This window comes from Benincasa hispida, chromosome 10, assembly GCF_027475165.1.
Source record: "Benincasa hispida cultivar pf3 chromosome 10, pf3_genome.v1.1, whole genome shotgun sequence".
In the NCBI taxonomy this organism is placed as follows: Eukaryota; Viridiplantae; Streptophyta; class Magnoliopsida; order Cucurbitales; family Cucurbitaceae; genus Benincasa; species Benincasa hispida.
The window spans coordinates 16,377,776-16,398,000 of NC_143487.1; the positions used below are offsets into that span (position 1 = coordinate 16,377,776).

At 32.7% G+C, this 20,225-nt stretch overlaps 2 protein-coding genes and 1 long non-coding RNA gene across 3 annotated transcripts; 2 read left to right on the plus strand and 1 right to left on the minus strand.

Moving 5' to 3' along the window:
- Positions 1–1,105: 1,105 nt before the first annotated feature.
- LOC120089225 (uncharacterized) lies at positions 1,106–3,614 on the plus strand. The gene is made up of 3 exons (XM_090306194.1): positions 1,106–2,183; positions 2,417–2,582; positions 2,685–3,614. The coding sequence occupies exons 1-3, from the start codon at positions 1,995–1,997 to the stop codon at positions 2,750–2,752; spliced, it is 423 nt and encodes a 140-aa protein (XP_090162320.1). The 5' UTR covers positions 1,106–1,994; the 3' UTR covers positions 2,753–3,614.
- A 10,188-nt stretch (positions 3,615–13,802) lies between these two features.
- On the plus strand, positions 13,803–16,093 carry LOC150033137 (uncharacterized). The gene is made up of 3 exons (XR_016523980.1): positions 13,803–13,980; positions 14,180–14,662; positions 15,417–16,093. It is a non-coding gene; the product is annotated as an uncharacterized LOC150033137 (long non-coding RNA).
- On the minus strand, positions 14,125–15,825 carry LOC120088795 (GDSL esterase/lipase At2g30310-like). Its single transcript, XM_090306096.1, has 3 exons — positions 15,193–15,825; positions 14,410–14,671; positions 14,125–14,315 (listed from the first exon to the last, which is right to left on the minus strand). The coding sequence occupies exons 1-3, from the start codon at positions 15,823–15,825 to the stop codon at positions 14,125–14,127; spliced, it is 1,086 nt and encodes a 361-aa protein (XP_090162222.1).
- Positions 16,094–20,225: the final 4,132 nt, after the last annotated feature.

Consider the following 20,225-nt stretch of genomic DNA (forward strand, 5'->3'; position numbering starts at 1 on the left):
CAGATTCTGAGATATCTGAAGTCTACGCCTGGAAAAGGCTTGGTATTTAGAAAACATGACAAAAGATGCATTGGGGCTTACACAGATTCAGACTAGGCTAGTTCTATTACTGTTAGAAAGTCTACCTTTTGATATTGTACTTTTGTGTGGGAAAATTTAGTTACCTGGAGGAGTAAGAAGCAAGGTGTCGCGGCTAAGAGCAGTGCCGAAGCAGAGTACAGAGCTATAGGCCTTGGTATTTGTGAAGAACTTTGGTTGAAAAAGGTTCTGGTAGATCTTCATTAGGAAAGTCATGACTCGATGAGACTTTATTGTGATAATAAGGCTGCCATTAATATTGCTAACAATCTTGTTCAACATGACAGAACCAAACATGTTGAGATCGACCGACACTTCTTCAAAGAGAAACTGGATAACGGTAGTATATGTATTCCCTATGTTCCGTCCAATCAACAGATTGCGGATGTCCTCACCAAAGTGTTACCGAGACAGACATTTGACACATGTGTTAGCAAGTTAGGCCTCATTGATATCTACACCCCAACTTGAGGCCCAACTTGAGGGGGAGTGTTGAAAAGGTTGTTTAGCCCTAAGGGCATTTTAGTCTTTTTATGTGGTGTCTACAATCTAGGGTTTCTTATTTTTGGCTATTTATACTTGTCCCTGTTTTTGTGTACTGTGTATCAGAAATTAATAAAAAATTCTTATCATGGTTTTTTCTCCCTAGTCTAGGGTTTTCCACGTAATTTTGGTGTTTTCTCTTCTACCCTTTACTTTCCACTAACTATCTTTTTGGTCATTTATCTTCCTAGAATTTTCATCCAGATTTGAATTATCTTAAACACCTGTAATTTTTTGTCTCTGTTAGAAAGCTTTAGAAAGTATAGCATGAGAATGATATCTCTAAGTAATCGAATATGAAGGGTTCCATGTCAATATTGTATCCATATTTATTGTAATGAACAAAATTCTCTGCCAAAGTGTAGCTTAGGGTTAATTGGCATGTACTCCATCCTATAAGGTCGTAGGCTTGATCTCCTATCTTCGTAATTGTCTTTAAAAAAGAAAAAAAGAGAGAACAAAAGAACAAAATTTTCTTCATCAGAATACCAATCAACATTGACAGATCTCATGTATTTGCATTGCTGTTTCTTAATATGTTTGTGTTCTGTTAAAATAACATTAAAATATGGTGGTGCTATCAGAGTCCTGACGATCTTCATGAAGAAGAAGATTACATTCCAGCTATAGCTATTGGTCGACCTAATGTTGGTAAAAGTAGTAATTTGAATGCTTTGGTCGGAGAGGACAGAACAATTGTCAGCCCAATCAGTGGAACTACCCGTGATGCTATTGATACTGAATTTACAGGACAAGATGGTCAGGTTTGAGATGCTGCAACTCTACTCTTCTGTCATGGTGTTATTATTATGAGAGACAATTTCATTCACGAAATGGAAATGGGAATAGAGTGAAAGGTGACAGAGTGTTGATGTTACTTTGGTGGCTAATGAATCTTTAGAAGATTGACGATGGAATAAAAAAGGGCTTATTTCTAAGTTGACCTTGGAAAGGGTGATGACATAGTAGATTGAAATTATTGGAGAAATTGAATGAAATTGAATCTTTTGGTGTGTCTTCTTTACAAATTGCTTGATTTTCACAAATAAAAGACCAAAGGATGAAATTCTAATTTCTAGAAGTCTTGGTCCAGGAGACCTTTCCCCATTCCTCTTCACTGGTTGCTTATTCTTTTATTAGATTGGTGGACAAATGCATAACTTTGGGCAAGATTTAAGGCCTGGCAGTGGGCAATACAGCGTTTATGTTGTCAATGATACTCATTAACTGTGTCGAGGAAGAGATTCTAAAACATTGGCGCCTCTTCTCCTTAGTTCTGAGAAACTTCAGGCTTCTCCATAAACCTCGAAAAATCTGCTACAGTTGGGGTCAATATGGAGGAGGAAATATAATTTATATAAGTGTTCTCTTGGATGGATGCTTATGGTCATTCTTATTATTTTGGGTTCAGGATTATAGCTGCTGCTAGTGCAGTTGAAAAGGAGAGATCTAGAAGGCTAACTACTTCCATACTAAATCAAGTACTACAGGAAGCATTAGCTTTTAAGGCACCCCCAAGGACCAGGGGTGGCAAGAGAGGACGTGTCTACTACTGCACGCAGGTATTCATTACTAAGGTCCATCCCTTTATTGGGTTGTCGATCTACAACTTTTGGCTTAGGATGAAGCTTGAAAAATTGTTTTGTTTGTTCTAACATTTCATAGTATGACAAATCGCAATCATTTCCTCCATTTTAGAGGGCAGCACATTGTTGGTTGGACTTCAAGGCACTATAAATATATCAAGTAATCTCGTTAACTTGGTTTTGTGTTATATTTACTTTGTCCTTTACAGGCTGCTATAAGGCCACCCACGTTCGTTTTCTTTGTAAATGATGCAAAGCTTTTCCCTGAGACATATCGGCGGTACATAGAGAAGCAACTGCGTGAAGATACAGGTTTTCCTGGAACACCGATTCGGCTTCTTTGGCGAAGTAGAAGAAAAATGGAGAGGGGTGAAGGTAAGAATCTCTTGATAGGGTGACATAATCCTAAATACCTGATCAAATTTGGACTCTGGACATTTCTGAGTAACTAAAATTATTTTTTCCTATTGGTTACAGCTAAGGGTACGACAAAGGCACATACTAATCTGATACAACGAGATAGAGAAGTTTCTTTCACAATATGAGTACATGGGTAAAGATATAAGTTCTTTGTGCCTTCTTGCAAGAGTGACTTTTCGTTGGACGCAACTTTTCGTGATTTTAAAGTGGTCAAAATTAATTTTTAAAAGTTTAAAATCACTTCAAAACATATTTAAAAGCTCAAAATCAATTTAATATTTAATTCTACAGCTTTAAATGCAATTTATACTATTATGATTGATTTAAAATGATTAAAAACATGTCTCGAAATGGTTCAAAACATATTTAAAAGCTCAAAATCAATTTAATATTTAATTCTACAGCTTTAAATGCAATTTATACTATTATGATTGATTTAAAATGATTAAAAACATGTCTCGAAATGGTTTTGAAAATGACGGAATTACTTCCATGCTCTTATTTGAATTGTTTATTGGTGGAAGGATAAGTACGAGCAAATATTTCAAGGCTTCCAAGTATGGTAACTTTTTCCCCATTATTTTTAGATTCAATGTTATGGTTCAAAGTAAAATAGGTGCATCTTTTCTAAATTTGGCCTTCTGATTGCACGGTAGTTTTAGTCAATGGAAAAGTAGCTCAAGTAATAAATGAATGAACTACAACTGCACCAATGGGAATGAAACTGTGTCAAATGCGGCCCTCTGTTTGATAAAAGACGAGAGCCACCTTGAGATGTATTGAAAATATAGAAACTAGAGTTCCCTAAGTTGAAGTAATTTTTAAACTCAATCTTTATTATAATTTCTCTAATGAAAATTAGAGCCTACGATAGATTCTAAAGTTTAGTTTTAAAAAATGTTAAAATCGATAAATAATAAAATTTATCATAACTCACATGACATGTACATGATCACGAATTTTTAAATCCTTGTTTAGTTCGTGGTTTTTGTTATTGATGAAACTACAAATACATGATAAGTGTAGAATCATAAACAATGATGGAGTTCTTGATAGCTTAGTTTTTCACTTTCTTTCTAACCGATCCATTTGAAAAACTTAAAATAATCGTTTTTCTCAAAATAACTGCCATTCCTGATTTTCCGTACGTAGTTAACTTTTTAATCTAAATTTTATTATTAATTTAGACTCAATTTAACCACTATTCGGATTAATTTCACCTGAATTAAATATCTAAATTTTTCTATCAAATTTATATTGTAAATATCTATATATTATCAAATTTCATTTATCTAATCAAATGTTTGGATTATTTTTCATTATTTTATACATATTTTTAATAAATTAATTAGATTTTTTTTTTCATTTTTTGGAAGGTCTAAATACAATTATTAGATTATATTATGCATATTTCATATTTAGCCACTATTCTAGCTCATTTTGATAATACTTGACTTGCCCTTAGTTGGTTCGTATGTCCAGAATGTTATATAGTGTAAATGTAGATCTTTATTAATAATTGAGATATGAATGCAGTGTAAGTGGAGAGCTTGATTAATAATCAGGTTGTATTTGAAGAGCTTGATTAATAACTAAATTAATCATATTATAATATAACGGATGCAATTTCAAAATTGAAAATGAGCATCATTTTATAATTTTTCTCTTTTGAAATTTGAATTTATTTTTAATATTCAAATTAGATTTTGATAACTACTTCACGAATTAAATTAAAATAAACTATTCTCTTATTATTCTCCCCCTAATTGATTCAAATTTGCTATCTGTTCTATTTGATTTAATCACATTTCAAAAATATTTAGAATTAACCAATTTTTAATTTGTTTATCATCATTTTGATTTTAATTTATCATATATCTTTAAATTTTACATTATTTTATTATTTTATTATTATTTTAAATTTGGATTAATTTTTTTTTTATCTTAATTAGTATCTTACTTAATATTTTATACATATTATCATCTAACACTGTATATTTCATTTAAAATTTATCATTTTTTGTATTTCTTTAATCACCTTTTATAAATTATCGTCTTATTATATTATTACCATTAATTTATCTTTTTGACAACCAAATAAATATTCAGTTTTGCAATTTTGTTTTTTTGCTATGCTTAGAACGAGTTAGGTTTCTTTTGTAGATTTTGTGGTTGATGAAGTTATAAATACAATATAATTGTTGAAACTTAAATGAAAATAGAATTATGAATACAGTGTAATTGTAAAAAACAAACTCTTTTTTCTCTCCTGAATTATTTTTGAATTTATTAAAAACCATAATAAACAAAAACTTACAGATTTTTTTTCTTCAATTTATATTTGAATTTATTTTTTATTATCAAAATTTATTTTATCTAATTAACTTTCAATTTGTTTAAATGTTTGTTACAAATTCAATTGTATTTAAATATTTTTTTTATTTTATACATATTGTTATCAAATTATTTTTTTTTCTCGATATTTTCGATGTTTTCAAATTTTCATATAGAAATATAAAAAAATGGCTTGTTGTATTTAAAAAAAACATATAAATGAGAATTAAACTTTAAATATTTGAAAGATATATATATATATATATATATATATATTGTTCCATTTATTATTAATATCAATAATATTTTTATTGAAATAAGATAACAAAAAATTCTAAATTTCATCTTCTTCGTCTTCTTCACTTAGTTGTCCTCAAAATCTCTTTTTCTCCTCAATCTCATGTCGTTGGTTCAACAACCCTTTCTTGAATTCATCGTCTTGGCTAGCTTTTGACAACCACCCTCATCAGGTCGCAAATCTTTTTCGCTCGCACACACGTTTCTTGCTTAGTGTTTCTACTTTGAACATCATTTTCAAGAAGGACGTTCTAGGATTGATAGTGTTTAAAGTTGACTTTCAAGATCTTATGAGTAAAATGGTCATATGGAATGAAGATGGTGAAATTTTCTGTAACTGGTTTGATGTCAAATGCAAATATATTTCTAATAGTCACATCGTCCTAAAGTCACGGTACAATCAACTTTTTCTCACCTTGGACGAAGTCTATCGTTGTAGACATCCATAAGTTTCTAATGATCCCACCGCATGGTCATCATCTTCACTCGCATACACGCATTCTATAGGCTACTAGAAGCGTTAAAACCATATTGAGTGATTTTTAATTTTTGTTTCGGGTATATTTAGATATTGTGTATTTGTGGTTATAGAATGTTTAAATAGAGTGTATTTGTGGTATTCAAGTTGTTTTTGAAGTAGTGTATCTTTGCATTCTCGTTTGTACTTAATTTTGTTGTTTTAGGATAGTTTTGTCATTTACTAATTAGTATTTTCTATTATGTAAATTCATTTTGTTATTTTTATAATTTTGAAACATTTTTGCCATCCTTTCAAAAGAAACTTTAAAATCTGCTATTTTCCTTGTCAGTCATTTCTTCAATTCAAACATTTTTTATTAAATAATGAATCTAACCCAACCCAACCATGAAATATTTGGGTTGAGTTGGTTCGAGTTACTTGGGTCATTATTTAAATTTTTGTTTTAAAAATAAGTAATATGTAAAAGAATTTGTTTAATTTTTTCCACATATTGAAATAGGATTAGAAAATTTATTTTAATTATATTATGAAAAACTTGTTTCCATAGTGTTAAAAGTAAAAAAAAAAAAAAAAAAAAAAAAAAAAAAAAAAAAATTTTTAATATAAATTATAAGTTCGGGTTGATCAGATTTTTCGGGTCATCAGATTTTTTGAATACTCCTAAGAGAAATAACTCCTTAAGATTGTGAACTTTCCTCATTTTTTTTGAAAGGTATTATAATTAAAGAGTAGAGTGGGGGAATCGAACCTCAGACCTCAAGGTCGATAGTACAAAGTTGAGTTAGGCTCTTGTGAACTTTCCTCATATTTTCATTATGTAATATGCTCCCCTAATATTCTTCTTTGTGTTCAACATTGTTGAGTTGGATTTCAAAAAATCTTAGACCTAATGTCGGTTTATGCTTGGACTTCATAGGCCATGATGTTATATCATTTAGATAAATATATAGTTTCATTTCAAAATCAATTAGAAATATGAAGAATAGAACTTATATTTTTAATGTAAAATTCATTGTTGGTCATATATATATATATATGGCTCTAATAGCACATTAGATAAACACGAGATTTAATCTAAAAATCAATGCTCTTATTTATCTTATTTATTTTTGTTTAGATATGGATCCTCAATAGTTTTAGATAGCAAAATGAGACAAAATTGGTAGGTGGTTGTTAGTCACACTAATTCATCCCTTAGTATTTGTCATAAGTTTTAAGTTGCAACTTGCATGTAACTGCTTCTTGTTCAAATAATTTGTGGTTCTCTTCACCTTTCTTTTCCATTCATTGGATGACCCATTTTATAGATGAAAGAGACTTGTCGGTTGCTTTAGGTCCCAATTAATTTGTTAATCTTTAATAAAAGAAAAAATAATTGACTACAGAACTTACAAAATAGCTCGTGAATGAATATACGTCGAGCATTAATGAGGTCTATAATTTTACTTATGTTCACTTCAAAAATATAAAACAATAATGAATGAATGGATTATGATAATGCGGGAGTTTGTTTTATTAGCATAAATACTTTAAATCTATATTGAATAGATAAATCTTAAGATCATTTATGGAAAATTGTTAAGAATAATAACCTACTGAATTTCATTTAGAAACTAATGATAGTTTCAAGATGATGATAGATGACTATAGTCTTCCTCAACTAAAACCCAGAATGCATTTAGTGGGATCTCTTTCTAGATGAGATTCAAGAAAGACAGAGTGTTTATTGTTTTGGTATGTTAGGGACCATATCCCTAAGGTCTCTTTATATACTAGTTCAATTAGGGTTCCATTAAAACCTATTAACTAGGAATAGGCTTTTACCCATTAAGTACATACTCAATTAGGAATCTAGGACCTTAATTAATTAAATCATATAATAGGACCCAATCTAATAAAATAACATAATAAATTATTAATCCACATACATAGTCCATATTTTAATTAAACATATTATTATTTAAATATGTCTAACATGTTTACTATAAATGAATAAATTTTTAATCTATGATCTTACATTATTGATAAAAGAAAACCCAAAGAACTGAAAAAAAAATAATTTAATTTTTTATATTACCATTTTATTTCATATGATTATTGTTATTATGCATCAGACTTTAGGGTGAAAATCAATACTCATTTAAAAATACTTTGGAGAATAAATGAATACATAAACTTTTTTGGAGGAAAGAAAAACAAAATGAAAAAGTCTTTTGTCGGAAAAGAGCAGATATTATTATTATTATTATTATTTTCAAAGGTTGTATAAAATACGTGGGCCGAGGGAATCAAACCTCAAATCTCGAGATTGATGATACAAACATTATGTCAATTGAGTTTTACTCATTTTGACGAACATATATTATTCAATAGACCTTTTCATGCATGTCTTATTATGGAAACCCGCAACAATAAATGTGAACCATCAACTTTTGTTACGGCAAGTAATCGATGAATATTTGTGTACATCTTAATGTACATATTCCTCTCACTATAATGATATAATTTCTTTTATAACAAAATAAGAAGAGTTTGTTACGGATCAACTGTGATTGGATAATCTAGTACAAATATATAGTAAAAAAAATAATTAAAAAAATATCAATTTATACCTTTTAAACTTTAGAAATTGTATCATTCTAAATTTTGAAAATTTGTAAGAGGTTGGAGATCATAGTTTAAAATAGTAATAAGCTATCATTGCAAAGTATAAGCTTTCCCATACTTAGGTTCTATCACTTTTTCTTGTGACAATTATAAAAATATGAATCAGATCGAAAATATTAGTAGATATTGTATAATGCAAAAGAATTTACAGCTATAATAAAATTTAGATCCAATTTTTTTAGTCTATTACTGATAAACCTATTAGCGATATAGTCTAACATATAAGAGGTCAAAATTAATGAGATTTGATCCAACATTTGAGAATCTTAATTCTTTATATCCATATGATCAAATTACTCTAACAACCCTAAGAAGTATGTGTGGTGACCACAATGTTTGATACTCGTTCTAGCTACTCAAAACTTGCTCTAGCTTCTACTGTACAATAGTTGTTTTTTAAAAAGAAAAAAAAAATTTGATAAAATTATAAGTCTCACAATTTTTATCTACATGAAATGTAATTAAATATATACTGTTTAAATTGATAGTGTTCAAATTTTTTATTATGTACAACTCCCGAAATTTAATCGTCATGTAACTTGATATTTTTAAAGGGAAAAAAAAAAAACCTTAAACAAGTGAGGAATAGTGCATAAATGTCACGTATTTAATTTCTATTATTACAACTTGATATATGGTTGGATTTGTTTTTCAATAATGTATGCTACCAATGAAAGGGAGGTGTAGTAGTAATGTGTGTCCATTTTATTTTTTGGCCAAGAATTAAGCCACATCACTTCTCTTAATATAATACAAATATTTTCATGTATCAAATTATTTAAGCCATACTTCTTCCCTCTTTAAATGCAGAATTATTTAACCTATATCATTTACACTTTTAAAAAGTATATAATGATATCTAAATCAAATACGATTTTTTTTTTTCAATTTTCATTTTGTTTGGATTTTGAGTTGGTTGAGATCTAATTGAGCATTTAATCTGCCCCAGAGACCAGAGAGTTCTCAATTATAAACATGAAAAAGATATATAAAACGCAATTTAATACTACAACCTAACTAACATTAATAAATTGTTGAGTTAGAATATGTAAAATACATTTGGGAGTCCAATGGTCAAAGTGAACATAGTTCAACGGTCATAAAGTTAGAACCTCCCATCTTTATTGTACTAAAAAAAAGTGGAGAGCTGTTAAATCACATGTGAAGTAAATTCAATTTAAGGTTATTGCATTGGATAATATTTCTAGGGATAATAATTAAGTATATAGCAACGTTTTTAAAGAATTGTAAAGATAGAAAAATTTAGCAATAGATTTCTAGTTTATCATTGATAGAACACTACTAGCGATATAGTCTATCATGAATAGATTTCGAGAGTAAAATCTAAATTTTGCTATATCTACAAATTCTTTTTTATTATGCTACATTTGCCAATACTTTGTGCGTAGTTGATTACTATATATGCAACTGTCCCTTTAATATATATATATATTTGGGAGAAAATAACATTGCAGAGGTTTGAACACAAAACTTTGTATTTTGATACCATATTAAATTATCGATTGATTCAAAAACTTAACTTACGCGTAAAGACAAATTGAATATCATATCAATTGAAGATGAAGAGCTTTTTATTTTGAGAATCCTTTGGACTTCTTTTTCAGCCTTGTATTGAATGAATAATAGTAGCTACAACCCTATTTTTTTTTATACACTCATTGCCCTAATATGGTTACATAATAATACAAAAGAATAAAGAATATCACACTTGGCTTGGTTTGATTGGCAGAGAGAAAACCAATTCTCAATAGAATGGTGGTGACTCACCTTTCTTTTCTTCCACCTTTCCTTTTTCTTTTTCATTTTCATTTTCTGCTCTAACATCCCCCCTCAAGCTAGAGGGTACTTCAAGTACTTCCAGTTTGGACCATAATGTATAGAAGTGTGAGTTGTTGAGTGGTTTGGTGAAGCAATCAGCTAGTTGGTCTGTCGAAGGTACATATCGAATAGTGATATCGCCTTTTAGAACATGGTCCCAGACAAAGTGAAGATCAATTTCTACATGCTTAGTTCTAGAATGAAATACCGGGTTGGCAGCTAAGGCACATGCTCCTAGATTATCACACCATATGGTCGGTCGAGTGTTTGACTATAACCCCATCTCACCTAGTAGTTGTTGAAGCCAGAGGACTTCGGATGTAGCATGAGCGAGTGCCCTGTATTCAGATTCTGTACTCGATCATGCAACCACCGCTTGCTTTATCGAGGACCATGATACAATGTTGTTTCCTACAAAGGTACAGTAGGCAGCCACTGATTTCCTGTCATCAAGATTAGATGCCCAATTAGCATCTGAGTAGGCAAAGACATTTAGATTCAGGCTTGGTTGAAAGTAAAGACCATAGTGTTTTGTGCTGCTGATGTAGCGAAGAACTCTCTTAGCTGCCTGCCAATGGACATCAGTTGGAGTTTGAAGAAATTGACTCAGTTGGTTGACAACATAGGTGATGTCCGGCCGTGTATGAGTTAAGTACTGAAGGGCGTCGATGGTGCTGCGATATATGTAAGGTTCAAAGAGGGGCTGTCCATCAGTCTTTGATAATTTCCTACCTTGGACAGTTGGCGAGAGCATTGGTTTCACATCCGTCAAATGAAGTTCATGCAGTAGATCATCCACATACTTCGACTGGTTGATTAGTAGGCCAGAGTCTAAATAGTGAACTTGTATTCCCAGAAAGTATCGAAGTTGTCCCAAGTCCTTGAGTGCAAATTGTATATCAAGAGTTTCTATAAGTTGCTCTGTTAACTGATACTTGTTACCTGTGATAATGACATCGTCGACATAGACAAGTAGGAATATGACAGAGCCCTTCGTGCGATAGATGAACAATGAAGTATCCGATCTGGACTGATAAAATCCCATTTTGTGAGGACAGAACAGAGGGCTGTATTCCAAGCTCGTGGTGCTTTCAGGCCATAGATAGATTTTTCTAGTTTGCAGACATGGTTCGGGTATTGAGAGCTGACATACCCGGGTGGTTGACACATATAGACATCCTCAGCAAGTTTTCCATTTAAGAATGCATTGTTGAAGTCAAGTTGCCTTAGAGTCCAGCGTGTGACATAGCAGCACTGATGACTACTCGGATTGTGGAAGACTTCACGATCGGGCTGAATATCTCGAAGAAGTCGACTCCATGATGTTGATGAAAGACTTTTGCAACTAGTCGGGCCTTGTATCTCTGTATTGTGCCATCCATGTTCCTCTTGAGTCAAAATATCCACTTGTTCCCAACTATATTTTGAGACGGAGATGGGGGAACTAGTGTCCAGGTCTTATTTTTCATGAGAGCCGTGTATTCCTCATCCATTTCCTTTTTCCATTGAGGAGTTGCAAGTGCAGCTGTGATTCTTGTGGGCTATGTTTGGGACCAATCAATGCTTTCACTTGTTATCCAAGCTTTGGGTTTAAATATGCTAGCTTTGGCTTTTGTTGCCATCGGATGACTGGGAACAGGTGAGGGGCGGGAGGAGATGGTGGGCTTGAGGTTGAATTATCAGTAGGATGTGATATATGTTGTATAGTGGGGCTGTTATGTTGGTCTGAGTTGGTTTGAGGCAGGGGCACCGGTGAGGGATGAGTGGGGCTCACCGTCAGGGAGAGATTTGGGTTGTGATGAGATGCGTAGCCTGGTGAGGTTGTCTAGTTTGTGGTGTTTGGAGCATAGTCAGGAGTATATGCTGGTGTTGGATTTACTTGTAGAAATGACTGTGACTGAGGCAGGGTATTGATTATGGGTTAAAGGCTCGGGATTAAGGACTCAGTTATGGGAGGGGTTATCGCCTAGACCATCGTGTTGGACGATGGAATGTCAGCGATCATGGGGTTCTTTGTTGTAGTGACTGTTTTGTGCGATGAGTTTGCACCGATTTGTCTAGTTGATGGACTCTCTGCGATCATTGTATCTTTGGCCTGGGCAATCGTTATAAACGATAGAGACTGAGCAATCGCGTTATCTTTCGTCTGGGTGATCGTTCTAGAAGATGGGCGCTGAATGATCGCATTATCTGTCATGTAGGCGATCGTTCTAAACGATGGAGGCTGAGCGATCGTGTTGTCTATTGTCTAGGCGATCGTTTTGAGCGATAAGAACTCAGCGATTGTGTTGTCTTTCTTTTGGCTTGTCATCTAGGTGATCGTGCTAAACGATGGAGGTTTAGCGATCATTTGGTCTGTCGTCTGGGCGATCGTGGTGCACGATGAGGATGCAAAGGGGAAGTCATTCTCATTGAATTTCACATGTCTGCTGGTGTAAATCCAGCCCGATGGACTGAGACATCTGTAGCCCTTGTGATATGAGCTGGGACTAATATACACACATTTCTCCGAGTGTAATTAGAATTTTTGAATGTGGTATGGTTGTAGGTAAGGGTAGCAAGCACATCTGAATGTCTTGAGATTGAAAAAGTCAAGGTTAGAAACAAACATTACAGTGGCGAGCAATTTATCTTGTAACACTGTGGTAGGCATTCCATTTATGAGATAAGTTGCTCTTGAAAATGCCTCCCACTAAAAGGACAGAGGCATGGATGCCTATGCAAGGAGCGTGAGTCCGGTTTCAATGATATGTCCATGTTTGCACTCAGCTCTGCCATTTTGTGCAGAGGTATAGGGGCATGACTTTCTGATTAAGATGCCTTTGGATTCACAGAGGTGATGTATTCTATCATACTCTTTCCCATTATCTGATTGAAGCATTTTGATCTCAGATTTGAATTGAGTTTGGATTAATTGAGTAAAGTGATTGAACGTTGCCAATGTCTAACTTTTCTGTTTCAGAGGGTATATCCACACATATCGACTGTGATCATCCAAGAATAATATGTAGTATCGGTATCCATCAGTAGATACAATAGGGTCTGGTCCCCATACATTTGTATGTATTAATTCGAACTTGTTAGATGCTCGAGATTGAGAGTTAGGAAATGGTAAGGCACTTGCTTTTCCTAATTGGCATGAATCACAAAATTCTTTTCCTTCATTCGATTTGACTGGTAAATTACATTCTCTAATAACATAGTCTAGTGTTTTAATTGACGGATGTCCTAATCTCCTATGCCAGACAGCTCTTGACTCAACTACATTTATCCTAACTCCTGATATAATTAGGACAGTCGGGTTGTTATTTTTATACAGAGCAGTCCCTAATATGGTGGCTCTAATTGCCTCACCAAACCACTCAACATCTCACACTTCTATACATTACGGTCCAAACTGGGAGTACTTGAAGTACCCACCAACTTGAGGGGGATGTTAGAGTAGAAAATGAAAATGAAAATGGAAAAGGAGAGGTGGAAGAAAGGTGAGTCACCACCATTCTGTTGCGAATTGGTTCTCTCCACCAATCAAATTAAGCTAAGTGTGATATTCCTTATTCTTATTATGTAACCATATTAGGGCAATGAGTGTATAAAAGAAAATAGGGCTGTAGCTACTATTATTCATTCAATACGAGGCTGAAAAAGAAGAAGTCCAAAGGACTCTCAAACTAAAAAAACTTTTCATCTTCAACTCACGTCATTAGAAAAACACATGCAACTTCAAAATAATTGGTCAGTTCCATTCAATTTGAACTTCAAGCTTTGAATCTATAAAGTGAAACTTAAAAGAAATATTGCGAATACAATGAATAATAAATTAGATAAATATTTTAAAGTCTTAAGAGCCCAGAACTGTGAGCTCAAAATCCTTCACTTCTAATTTAAGTGATCGAAAAATTGCTTGAGAAGCGACTCTGTGATGAATTTGTAGGTTGCTTCAGTGGGATGAAGGCTATCCCAGAACATAAATTTTGATGGGTCTCCACACGTTGGAGTTAATGCATTACATAGAGGCCCTGCTTCAGCCAATCCAGTTCCACAGCAACCTACGTTCGTCTGCTCAAAACCTATTCGACGAAAAGCCCCAAGCAAATTTCAGGTCAATTAAATTGATTTTTCTGTTCATAGCTTGATTTCCCTTAATTATTTGTACCGGCTTACCATATTTTTGGGGATTATTGATCATGTCCACAAGAGGAGTGTAAATGTCAGCATAGAAAATTGTGCTTCCTAGTAGCTGTGATTGTAAATTGCCCAACAGCTTTGAAAGCTTCTGATTGTAGGCTTCAGAATCTGTATTTTGATCTTCGAAACATTTTCGATTTAGAGGAATTGGGAATGATATGGTCTCTTGAATTGGAAGACAACCAATTGGAGGGAGGCCAGCGACCACTATAGTGCGACATCCAAGCTGGTAAATTTCCTGTCCATTGTAAAACAGAGTTAAACAAGTGTTCGTTTGAAGCAGGGAGTAGTTGATAAGTCTATTAGAATGATCAAACTTTGAAGGTTAAAAACTTTTCAAGAATAGGACTGAAGCATACAAAATTGAAGATGTGGAACTTGTAACTGATGCATTGGTGATTATTATGTCAAGGCTAAATTATAAACAACACTCTTTAACTTTGCTATTTATTTTTAAAATACCCTTATTCTTTCAAAACTTACAATGTATCTTTCACCTTTTACGAACATTTTAGAACTACTTGGAATGGTGTGACAATCTAAATTTCTATTTTAGCTCATCGCCACCCAATTTTGGATCCCAATTATATCCAAAATTTCAAAGGATTTCTAGTTCTAAAATATTTATTTGAGGTCAAATATAACGTTGCAACTTTGGAAAAAAGAAAAAAAAGGGTATTTTTGAAATCAAGATTTTTTTTATAAGTGTCAAATATCGGTGAAGATTAATGAGTGCATATTATATTGAATATCATTTACCTTGATCAAGCTTTGTAGTCTATTCTGTAGAAAATCTTGGTAATCACTAATATTGAATTGCAACTGCCTGGTTGGAAGGTCGTAGAAATTGAAGGTTAAGTCATTGGTTCCTACACTAATGACAGCCAAAGCACTGCCAATAATCCTCTTACTTTCATCCACACCCACAATTCTTTGAAGCCTTTGAATGTAGTTCTTGAACATACCAATTTGTTTCATCGCAGGAATGACTGTAGATATAGCGGCTGTTCGATCATCGAGTCCTGTGCCGGCGGATGCAAAACTGACCCCTGTTTTCACATCATCATCCGACAGTTCAGGATCCAGAAATGGAGGAACAAGCTCCTTTATCCCCAACTTAGATGCCACCATGTCAGGAATGAGTTTCCCATCACTGAACCTTCCAGTAGCAACATGGCCAGGAAAATCTTTGCCGTATGGAGAGTAATTAGCCTTGAAAATAGTGGGGATGAAGTTGTTATTTCCGGTGTCGACCGTAGAATCACCAAATATGAGAATGGCAGGAAAAGATGGAGAAGTTTCAGGTGTCAAAGCGATGCATGGTTTGCTAAGAAATAGCAGCCAGGTTACGTGGAGTGAGAGAGCAACAATGAGGTAATTAGCTCGTGCCATTGCAGGTATTCTTCAAAGTTCTTGTTCTTTGATATTCATCTTTGCCAAATTGGTGCATGAATTTATAGGGAGCTGTTGAATGTTACACAAATCTTGTTATTATTTTTGCATTTATTTACAGAAGAAACCGTTCTAACGTAGAAGAACACCTTGTGTACTTAATTAGGTGAGTTATTGTATACATAAAGAGTGGACTGTTTATTCTTTCATCACCTTCAAAACGCCAGGAATTGAAAGCGAGGTGTTTGATCGCATGAAAGTATAACTTGCTGGAATTACTGTGGCTAATTTGGTTTTATATGTTTATTTCGTAAACTGAATTAAAAAAATATAATCATAACTCATCTTGCTAATCACTAACAAGCTGAGAGTGGTCTAATGTGGGGGTCGATAATCCCCCTTCATAGCTTTCCCCCTTATTTATTTGAATGCTCTGCTATATAGCTCCTCGAGTGTTTCAACTGATTAATGAATTATCTTGTTACCTAAAAAGTAGTTGTAATTTGTAAATACTTCATCGAATGGGCTGACAAAGTTATTATTGTTTTTTTAACAACTATATGTCGGGTGAAGAAATTGAGCATCTAATCTCTCATCAAACCCAATTGGACCGATTATTTTGATCCAATCCGAACTAAACCACAAATAATAATAACTTCGGTTATATATGGTTCGATTCGATTCGACTTTGGATACAGATTTCAAATTAAAACCGAACTGAATAAGAAAATCTGGTTTCACTATACTTTTAAACCAAACTGACACCTTCGTAAAAAAGGACTTTTTAGTTAATTTAATTTGGTTTATTCAATTTTAGCAAACACCCCTAGATTGAATTACTAACTTCTTACGTACCAAAAGAAATTGTCAATGCTTGATAAATAATGGTATTAAAAAACCTACCTCATGAAGAAATGCATTAATCAGCGGAACAATTTATATAAAATATGAATTAAGGGGGGTGTTTGGAGTGCTAAGTCAGAGTTATGAAACATGGAATCAATATGTTGGAGTTAGGAAATCTATGTTCGAGATGCAGAATTGTAAATATGGAGTTCCTCGATAAATGTGAAAAGGAGTGAAAGATAAATATTCCTTGATAAATGTGAAAAAGAGAGACAAATAAGTTCATCGATAAATGTTCAAACTTGTATTGATCACTATTAAAGTTAGTGGAGTTGAGTTATTTAACATTGACTTATGAAGTCGGTGGGCTAAACACCCTCTTAATTAAATGCAATTTATATCGTGAAAAAATGAAAAAGGAGTTAGATGAATGCAATGGTTTAATGAGACTACATTATCGTTTTAGTCATCTCTTATGTTTAGGTAAATATTCAATAACTTAAATATGTTATTTGATGCTCCAAATGACTAAATATATTATGTGGAGATTATTGATTAAGTTTATGTTTTATGCTCTATTTTAGGTACACTCTATTGGGGGTTTAAGAGAGGTGCCATATATAAAGTCTCTGAACCTCTTTCCTGCATCTCATCTCATATTATTGGGGCTGTTTTGGGTGCTGAGTTGAGACATGATATCTGGAGTTCATATGTCTGTAGAGTTCATATGTTTGTGTTTGGGGTGCAGAGTTGTTTTGTCTGAGTTCATATGTCCGTGTTGAGGTGTAAAGTTGAGTTCATATATCAAGGATATCTTGTGTGGTTTTTTAAATTCTTCATAATCTGCTTTTATGATTAATATTTTTGTATTGAAATTTTTTTCTTCAATAATTCTACAATTTTTAATTAAATATGAATTGTAATTATTTTATTTTATTTTTTAAAGTTTGTCTTCTTTCTCTTATTTTTTTTTTTAATGAACAACAATTAACTAACTACATTTCTTTCATGAATATGGTTAAATAAAATCAGAAACCAAAGAAAAATAAAAACTTTTGATTCCTAACTTTTTCTCCATGAATTTCATCTTCATCATCTTCTTATTCTTTTTCTTCTTCTTCCTATTTTTGCTATGTATTTTTCCTCCGTGATGATTTTTTTTAGTTTAATCTCTCACACCATTTTAGCAACCAATATAATGTCACCTTGTTTCTTAAATAATTCCACTTTCAATTTCGCCAAATTCAGAGGATTGTCAAAGAACAAATCTCCATTTTTCACTAATTTTTGCTAGAAAATGTTCCATAAAACAAATAGGAGATTTTGAAAACTAAAAAAATAACGAAAAATGACAAAATAGTAAAATTTTAATCTTAGGTTGATAAAGGCTGATAGAAATATATCAGTATCTAACAGTAATAGAACTAATAGAAGTGTATCACTGATAGACGCTGATAAAAGTTTATCATTGATAGATATTGATAGAAGTTAGTGTTTTTTTTTTTACTATATCTGTAAATAGTTTGACATTTTTTCTATATGTGAAAATTTTTCAAACAAATATCTATTTTATGATTTTTTTTTATTTCTTATTTCTGTTTGGTTTTTGTTTTTGTTTGTTTTTCTTAACTTTTTGTACCACCATTCAACTACATATATATTTTTCCAAATTCTTAAACTCTCATTTGATTTGTGAATTCAATTAAATAAAGATATATTTTACAATTTCTACATATAAATATTGCACTTAAAGTAAACAAAATACTATTATTTATATAATCAACAACCTTACAACATATTTTAACTGTCATGGAACACATGAGCTGAACGTGCACAAAAAATAGGTTTTTCATTAATGGCCAATAATGTGCCAATTTGTAGTTAGAGGCGGTGGTCGGAGCCCTAAGTTGGTTGCATGAACATATGAGTCGGAGGTGGTTATTAAAATTGATTATCGAAGGTGATTTTCGCCGAAGTTTGTAGTCGAAGGTGGTTGTCGGAGCTCCAAGTTGTTTGCACGAAGATGATACTGAAGTTGGTCATCAGAGTTTTTCATCGAAAGTGGTTGTCGAAGCTTAGAGTTAGTCATCGAATTAGTCATGTGAAGATGGTCGTCGAAGTTGATCATTGAAGAAGATTCTCACTAGAGTTTGTAGTTATAGTTGGTCATCAGAGTTTTTCATCAAAGTTGTCATCAGAGGTAGTTGTCGGAGCTTGAAATTGATTGTTAGAGTTGGTTGTCAAAGCCTAGAAAGTGTCATCGGACTTGGTCACGCGAAGGTGGTTTTCGGACTTATCGCTAGAGTTTTCGTCGGAGGTGGTTGTTGGAGCTCGAAATCGGCCGTTGGAGATAGTCACGCAAAGCTGGTTATCGAAATTGTCATCAGAGGTGGTTGTCGAAGCCCAGAATTGGTCATTGGAGTTGGTCACACGAAGGTGGTCATTAGAATTGGTTGCCAAAAATATTGTCAAAGGTGGTTGTCGGGGCCTGGAGTTGGTCATCGGAGTTGGTTGTGTCAAAGTGGTCATTGAAGTTGGTTCCCAGAGTATGGCAATGATAATCGTTGACGGTGGCCGTTGAATGAAGTCATTGAAAATATTGGAAGAATGTAGAGTTGGGATGAGTTGGTAAAACATACCAACTCAACTCCACCAACATTTAAAGTTGGTGGACAAAACAATGAGTTGATATATTATATCAATTCAACTCAACTCATGTTGGTGAGCCAAATAACTCCATTGTATACTTTGATATTCTCAAGATAATAAAACAATTTCTCTCAATAGTCATGAATGTGACTAACACATGGTTAATGAACAACAAAAATCCGTATGTCAATTTCTTCTTGCTTTTTTCTTATTCTCTACTTGTCAATGGATTTACCCATAACTTATTATTTTAAACTTTTATTTTTCACATTATTCCATCTTCCTGATGAATGTTACAATTCGTTGATGATAAATTTACACAATATAATACTCTATTTATATAAAAATTTTCAATTTAATTCCTCATTATTTTGTTTAATGTAATTAGTGGAAATATAGAGATTTAAACTTCTAATCTTGAGAGAAAGAAAAAGCAAACATGACTTTATAGCTACTTCGGCCTATTACCAATATAAACATAGCTAGAGCAACATAAACTTGTATAATGAATCTCCAGATTAGAGTTTTGATCCCCGTTCGTACATGTTGAAAGAAGGGAAAAAAAGCTACTTCAGCCAAGTACTTTCGAATGTTACATGAGGCTTTAAATGGCCTTTCAACTGTTGACTTTTGTTTTACGCGATTAAAAAAGGAACCATCTCGAACTTGCTTGTGTTTTCCTAATGATGTTAAATGAGATGGATAAGTTTTGTTTTTTTTTAATATAACAAGTGCACACTTGTTTTTTGTTTTTTTTCATTTTTTAAAAATAAACAATAAGCAATAAAGACATATAATCGTTTAGATTGGAAGTCCAAATCTCAGTACCTCGTATTTATTGTATTAAAAATTTACTTTTTCTAAATGTGATCTAACAACATAATTATTGTCCTTTTTTGTTCTAA

Bases quoted from the DNA above. Each gene is read 5' to 3' on its own strand.
- LOC120088795 (XM_090306096.1), bottom strand. From the start codon at position 15,825: ATGGCACGAGCTAATTACCTCATTGTTGCTCTCTCACTCCACGTAACC. The intron at 14,672-15,192 runs GTAAATGATATT...TACAATGGACAG, and splicing joins GACTACAAAGCTTGATCAAG to GAAATTTACCAGCTTGGATG. The intron at 14,316-14,409 runs GTAAGCCGGTAC...TTCGTCGAATAG, and splicing joins CAATAATCCCCAAAAATATG to GTTTTGAGCAGACGAACGTA.
- LOC120089225 (XM_090306194.1), top strand. From the start codon at position 1,995: ATGGATGCTTATGGTCATTCTTATTATTTTGGGTTCAGGATTATAGCT. The intron at 2,184-2,416 runs GTATTCATTACT...TGTCCTTTACAG, and splicing joins GTGTCTACTACTGCACGCAG to GCTGCTATAAGGCCACCCAC. The intron at 2,583-2,684 runs GTAAGAATCTCT...TATTGGTTACAG, and splicing joins AAAAATGGAGAGGGGTGAAG to CTAAGGGTACGACAAAGGCA.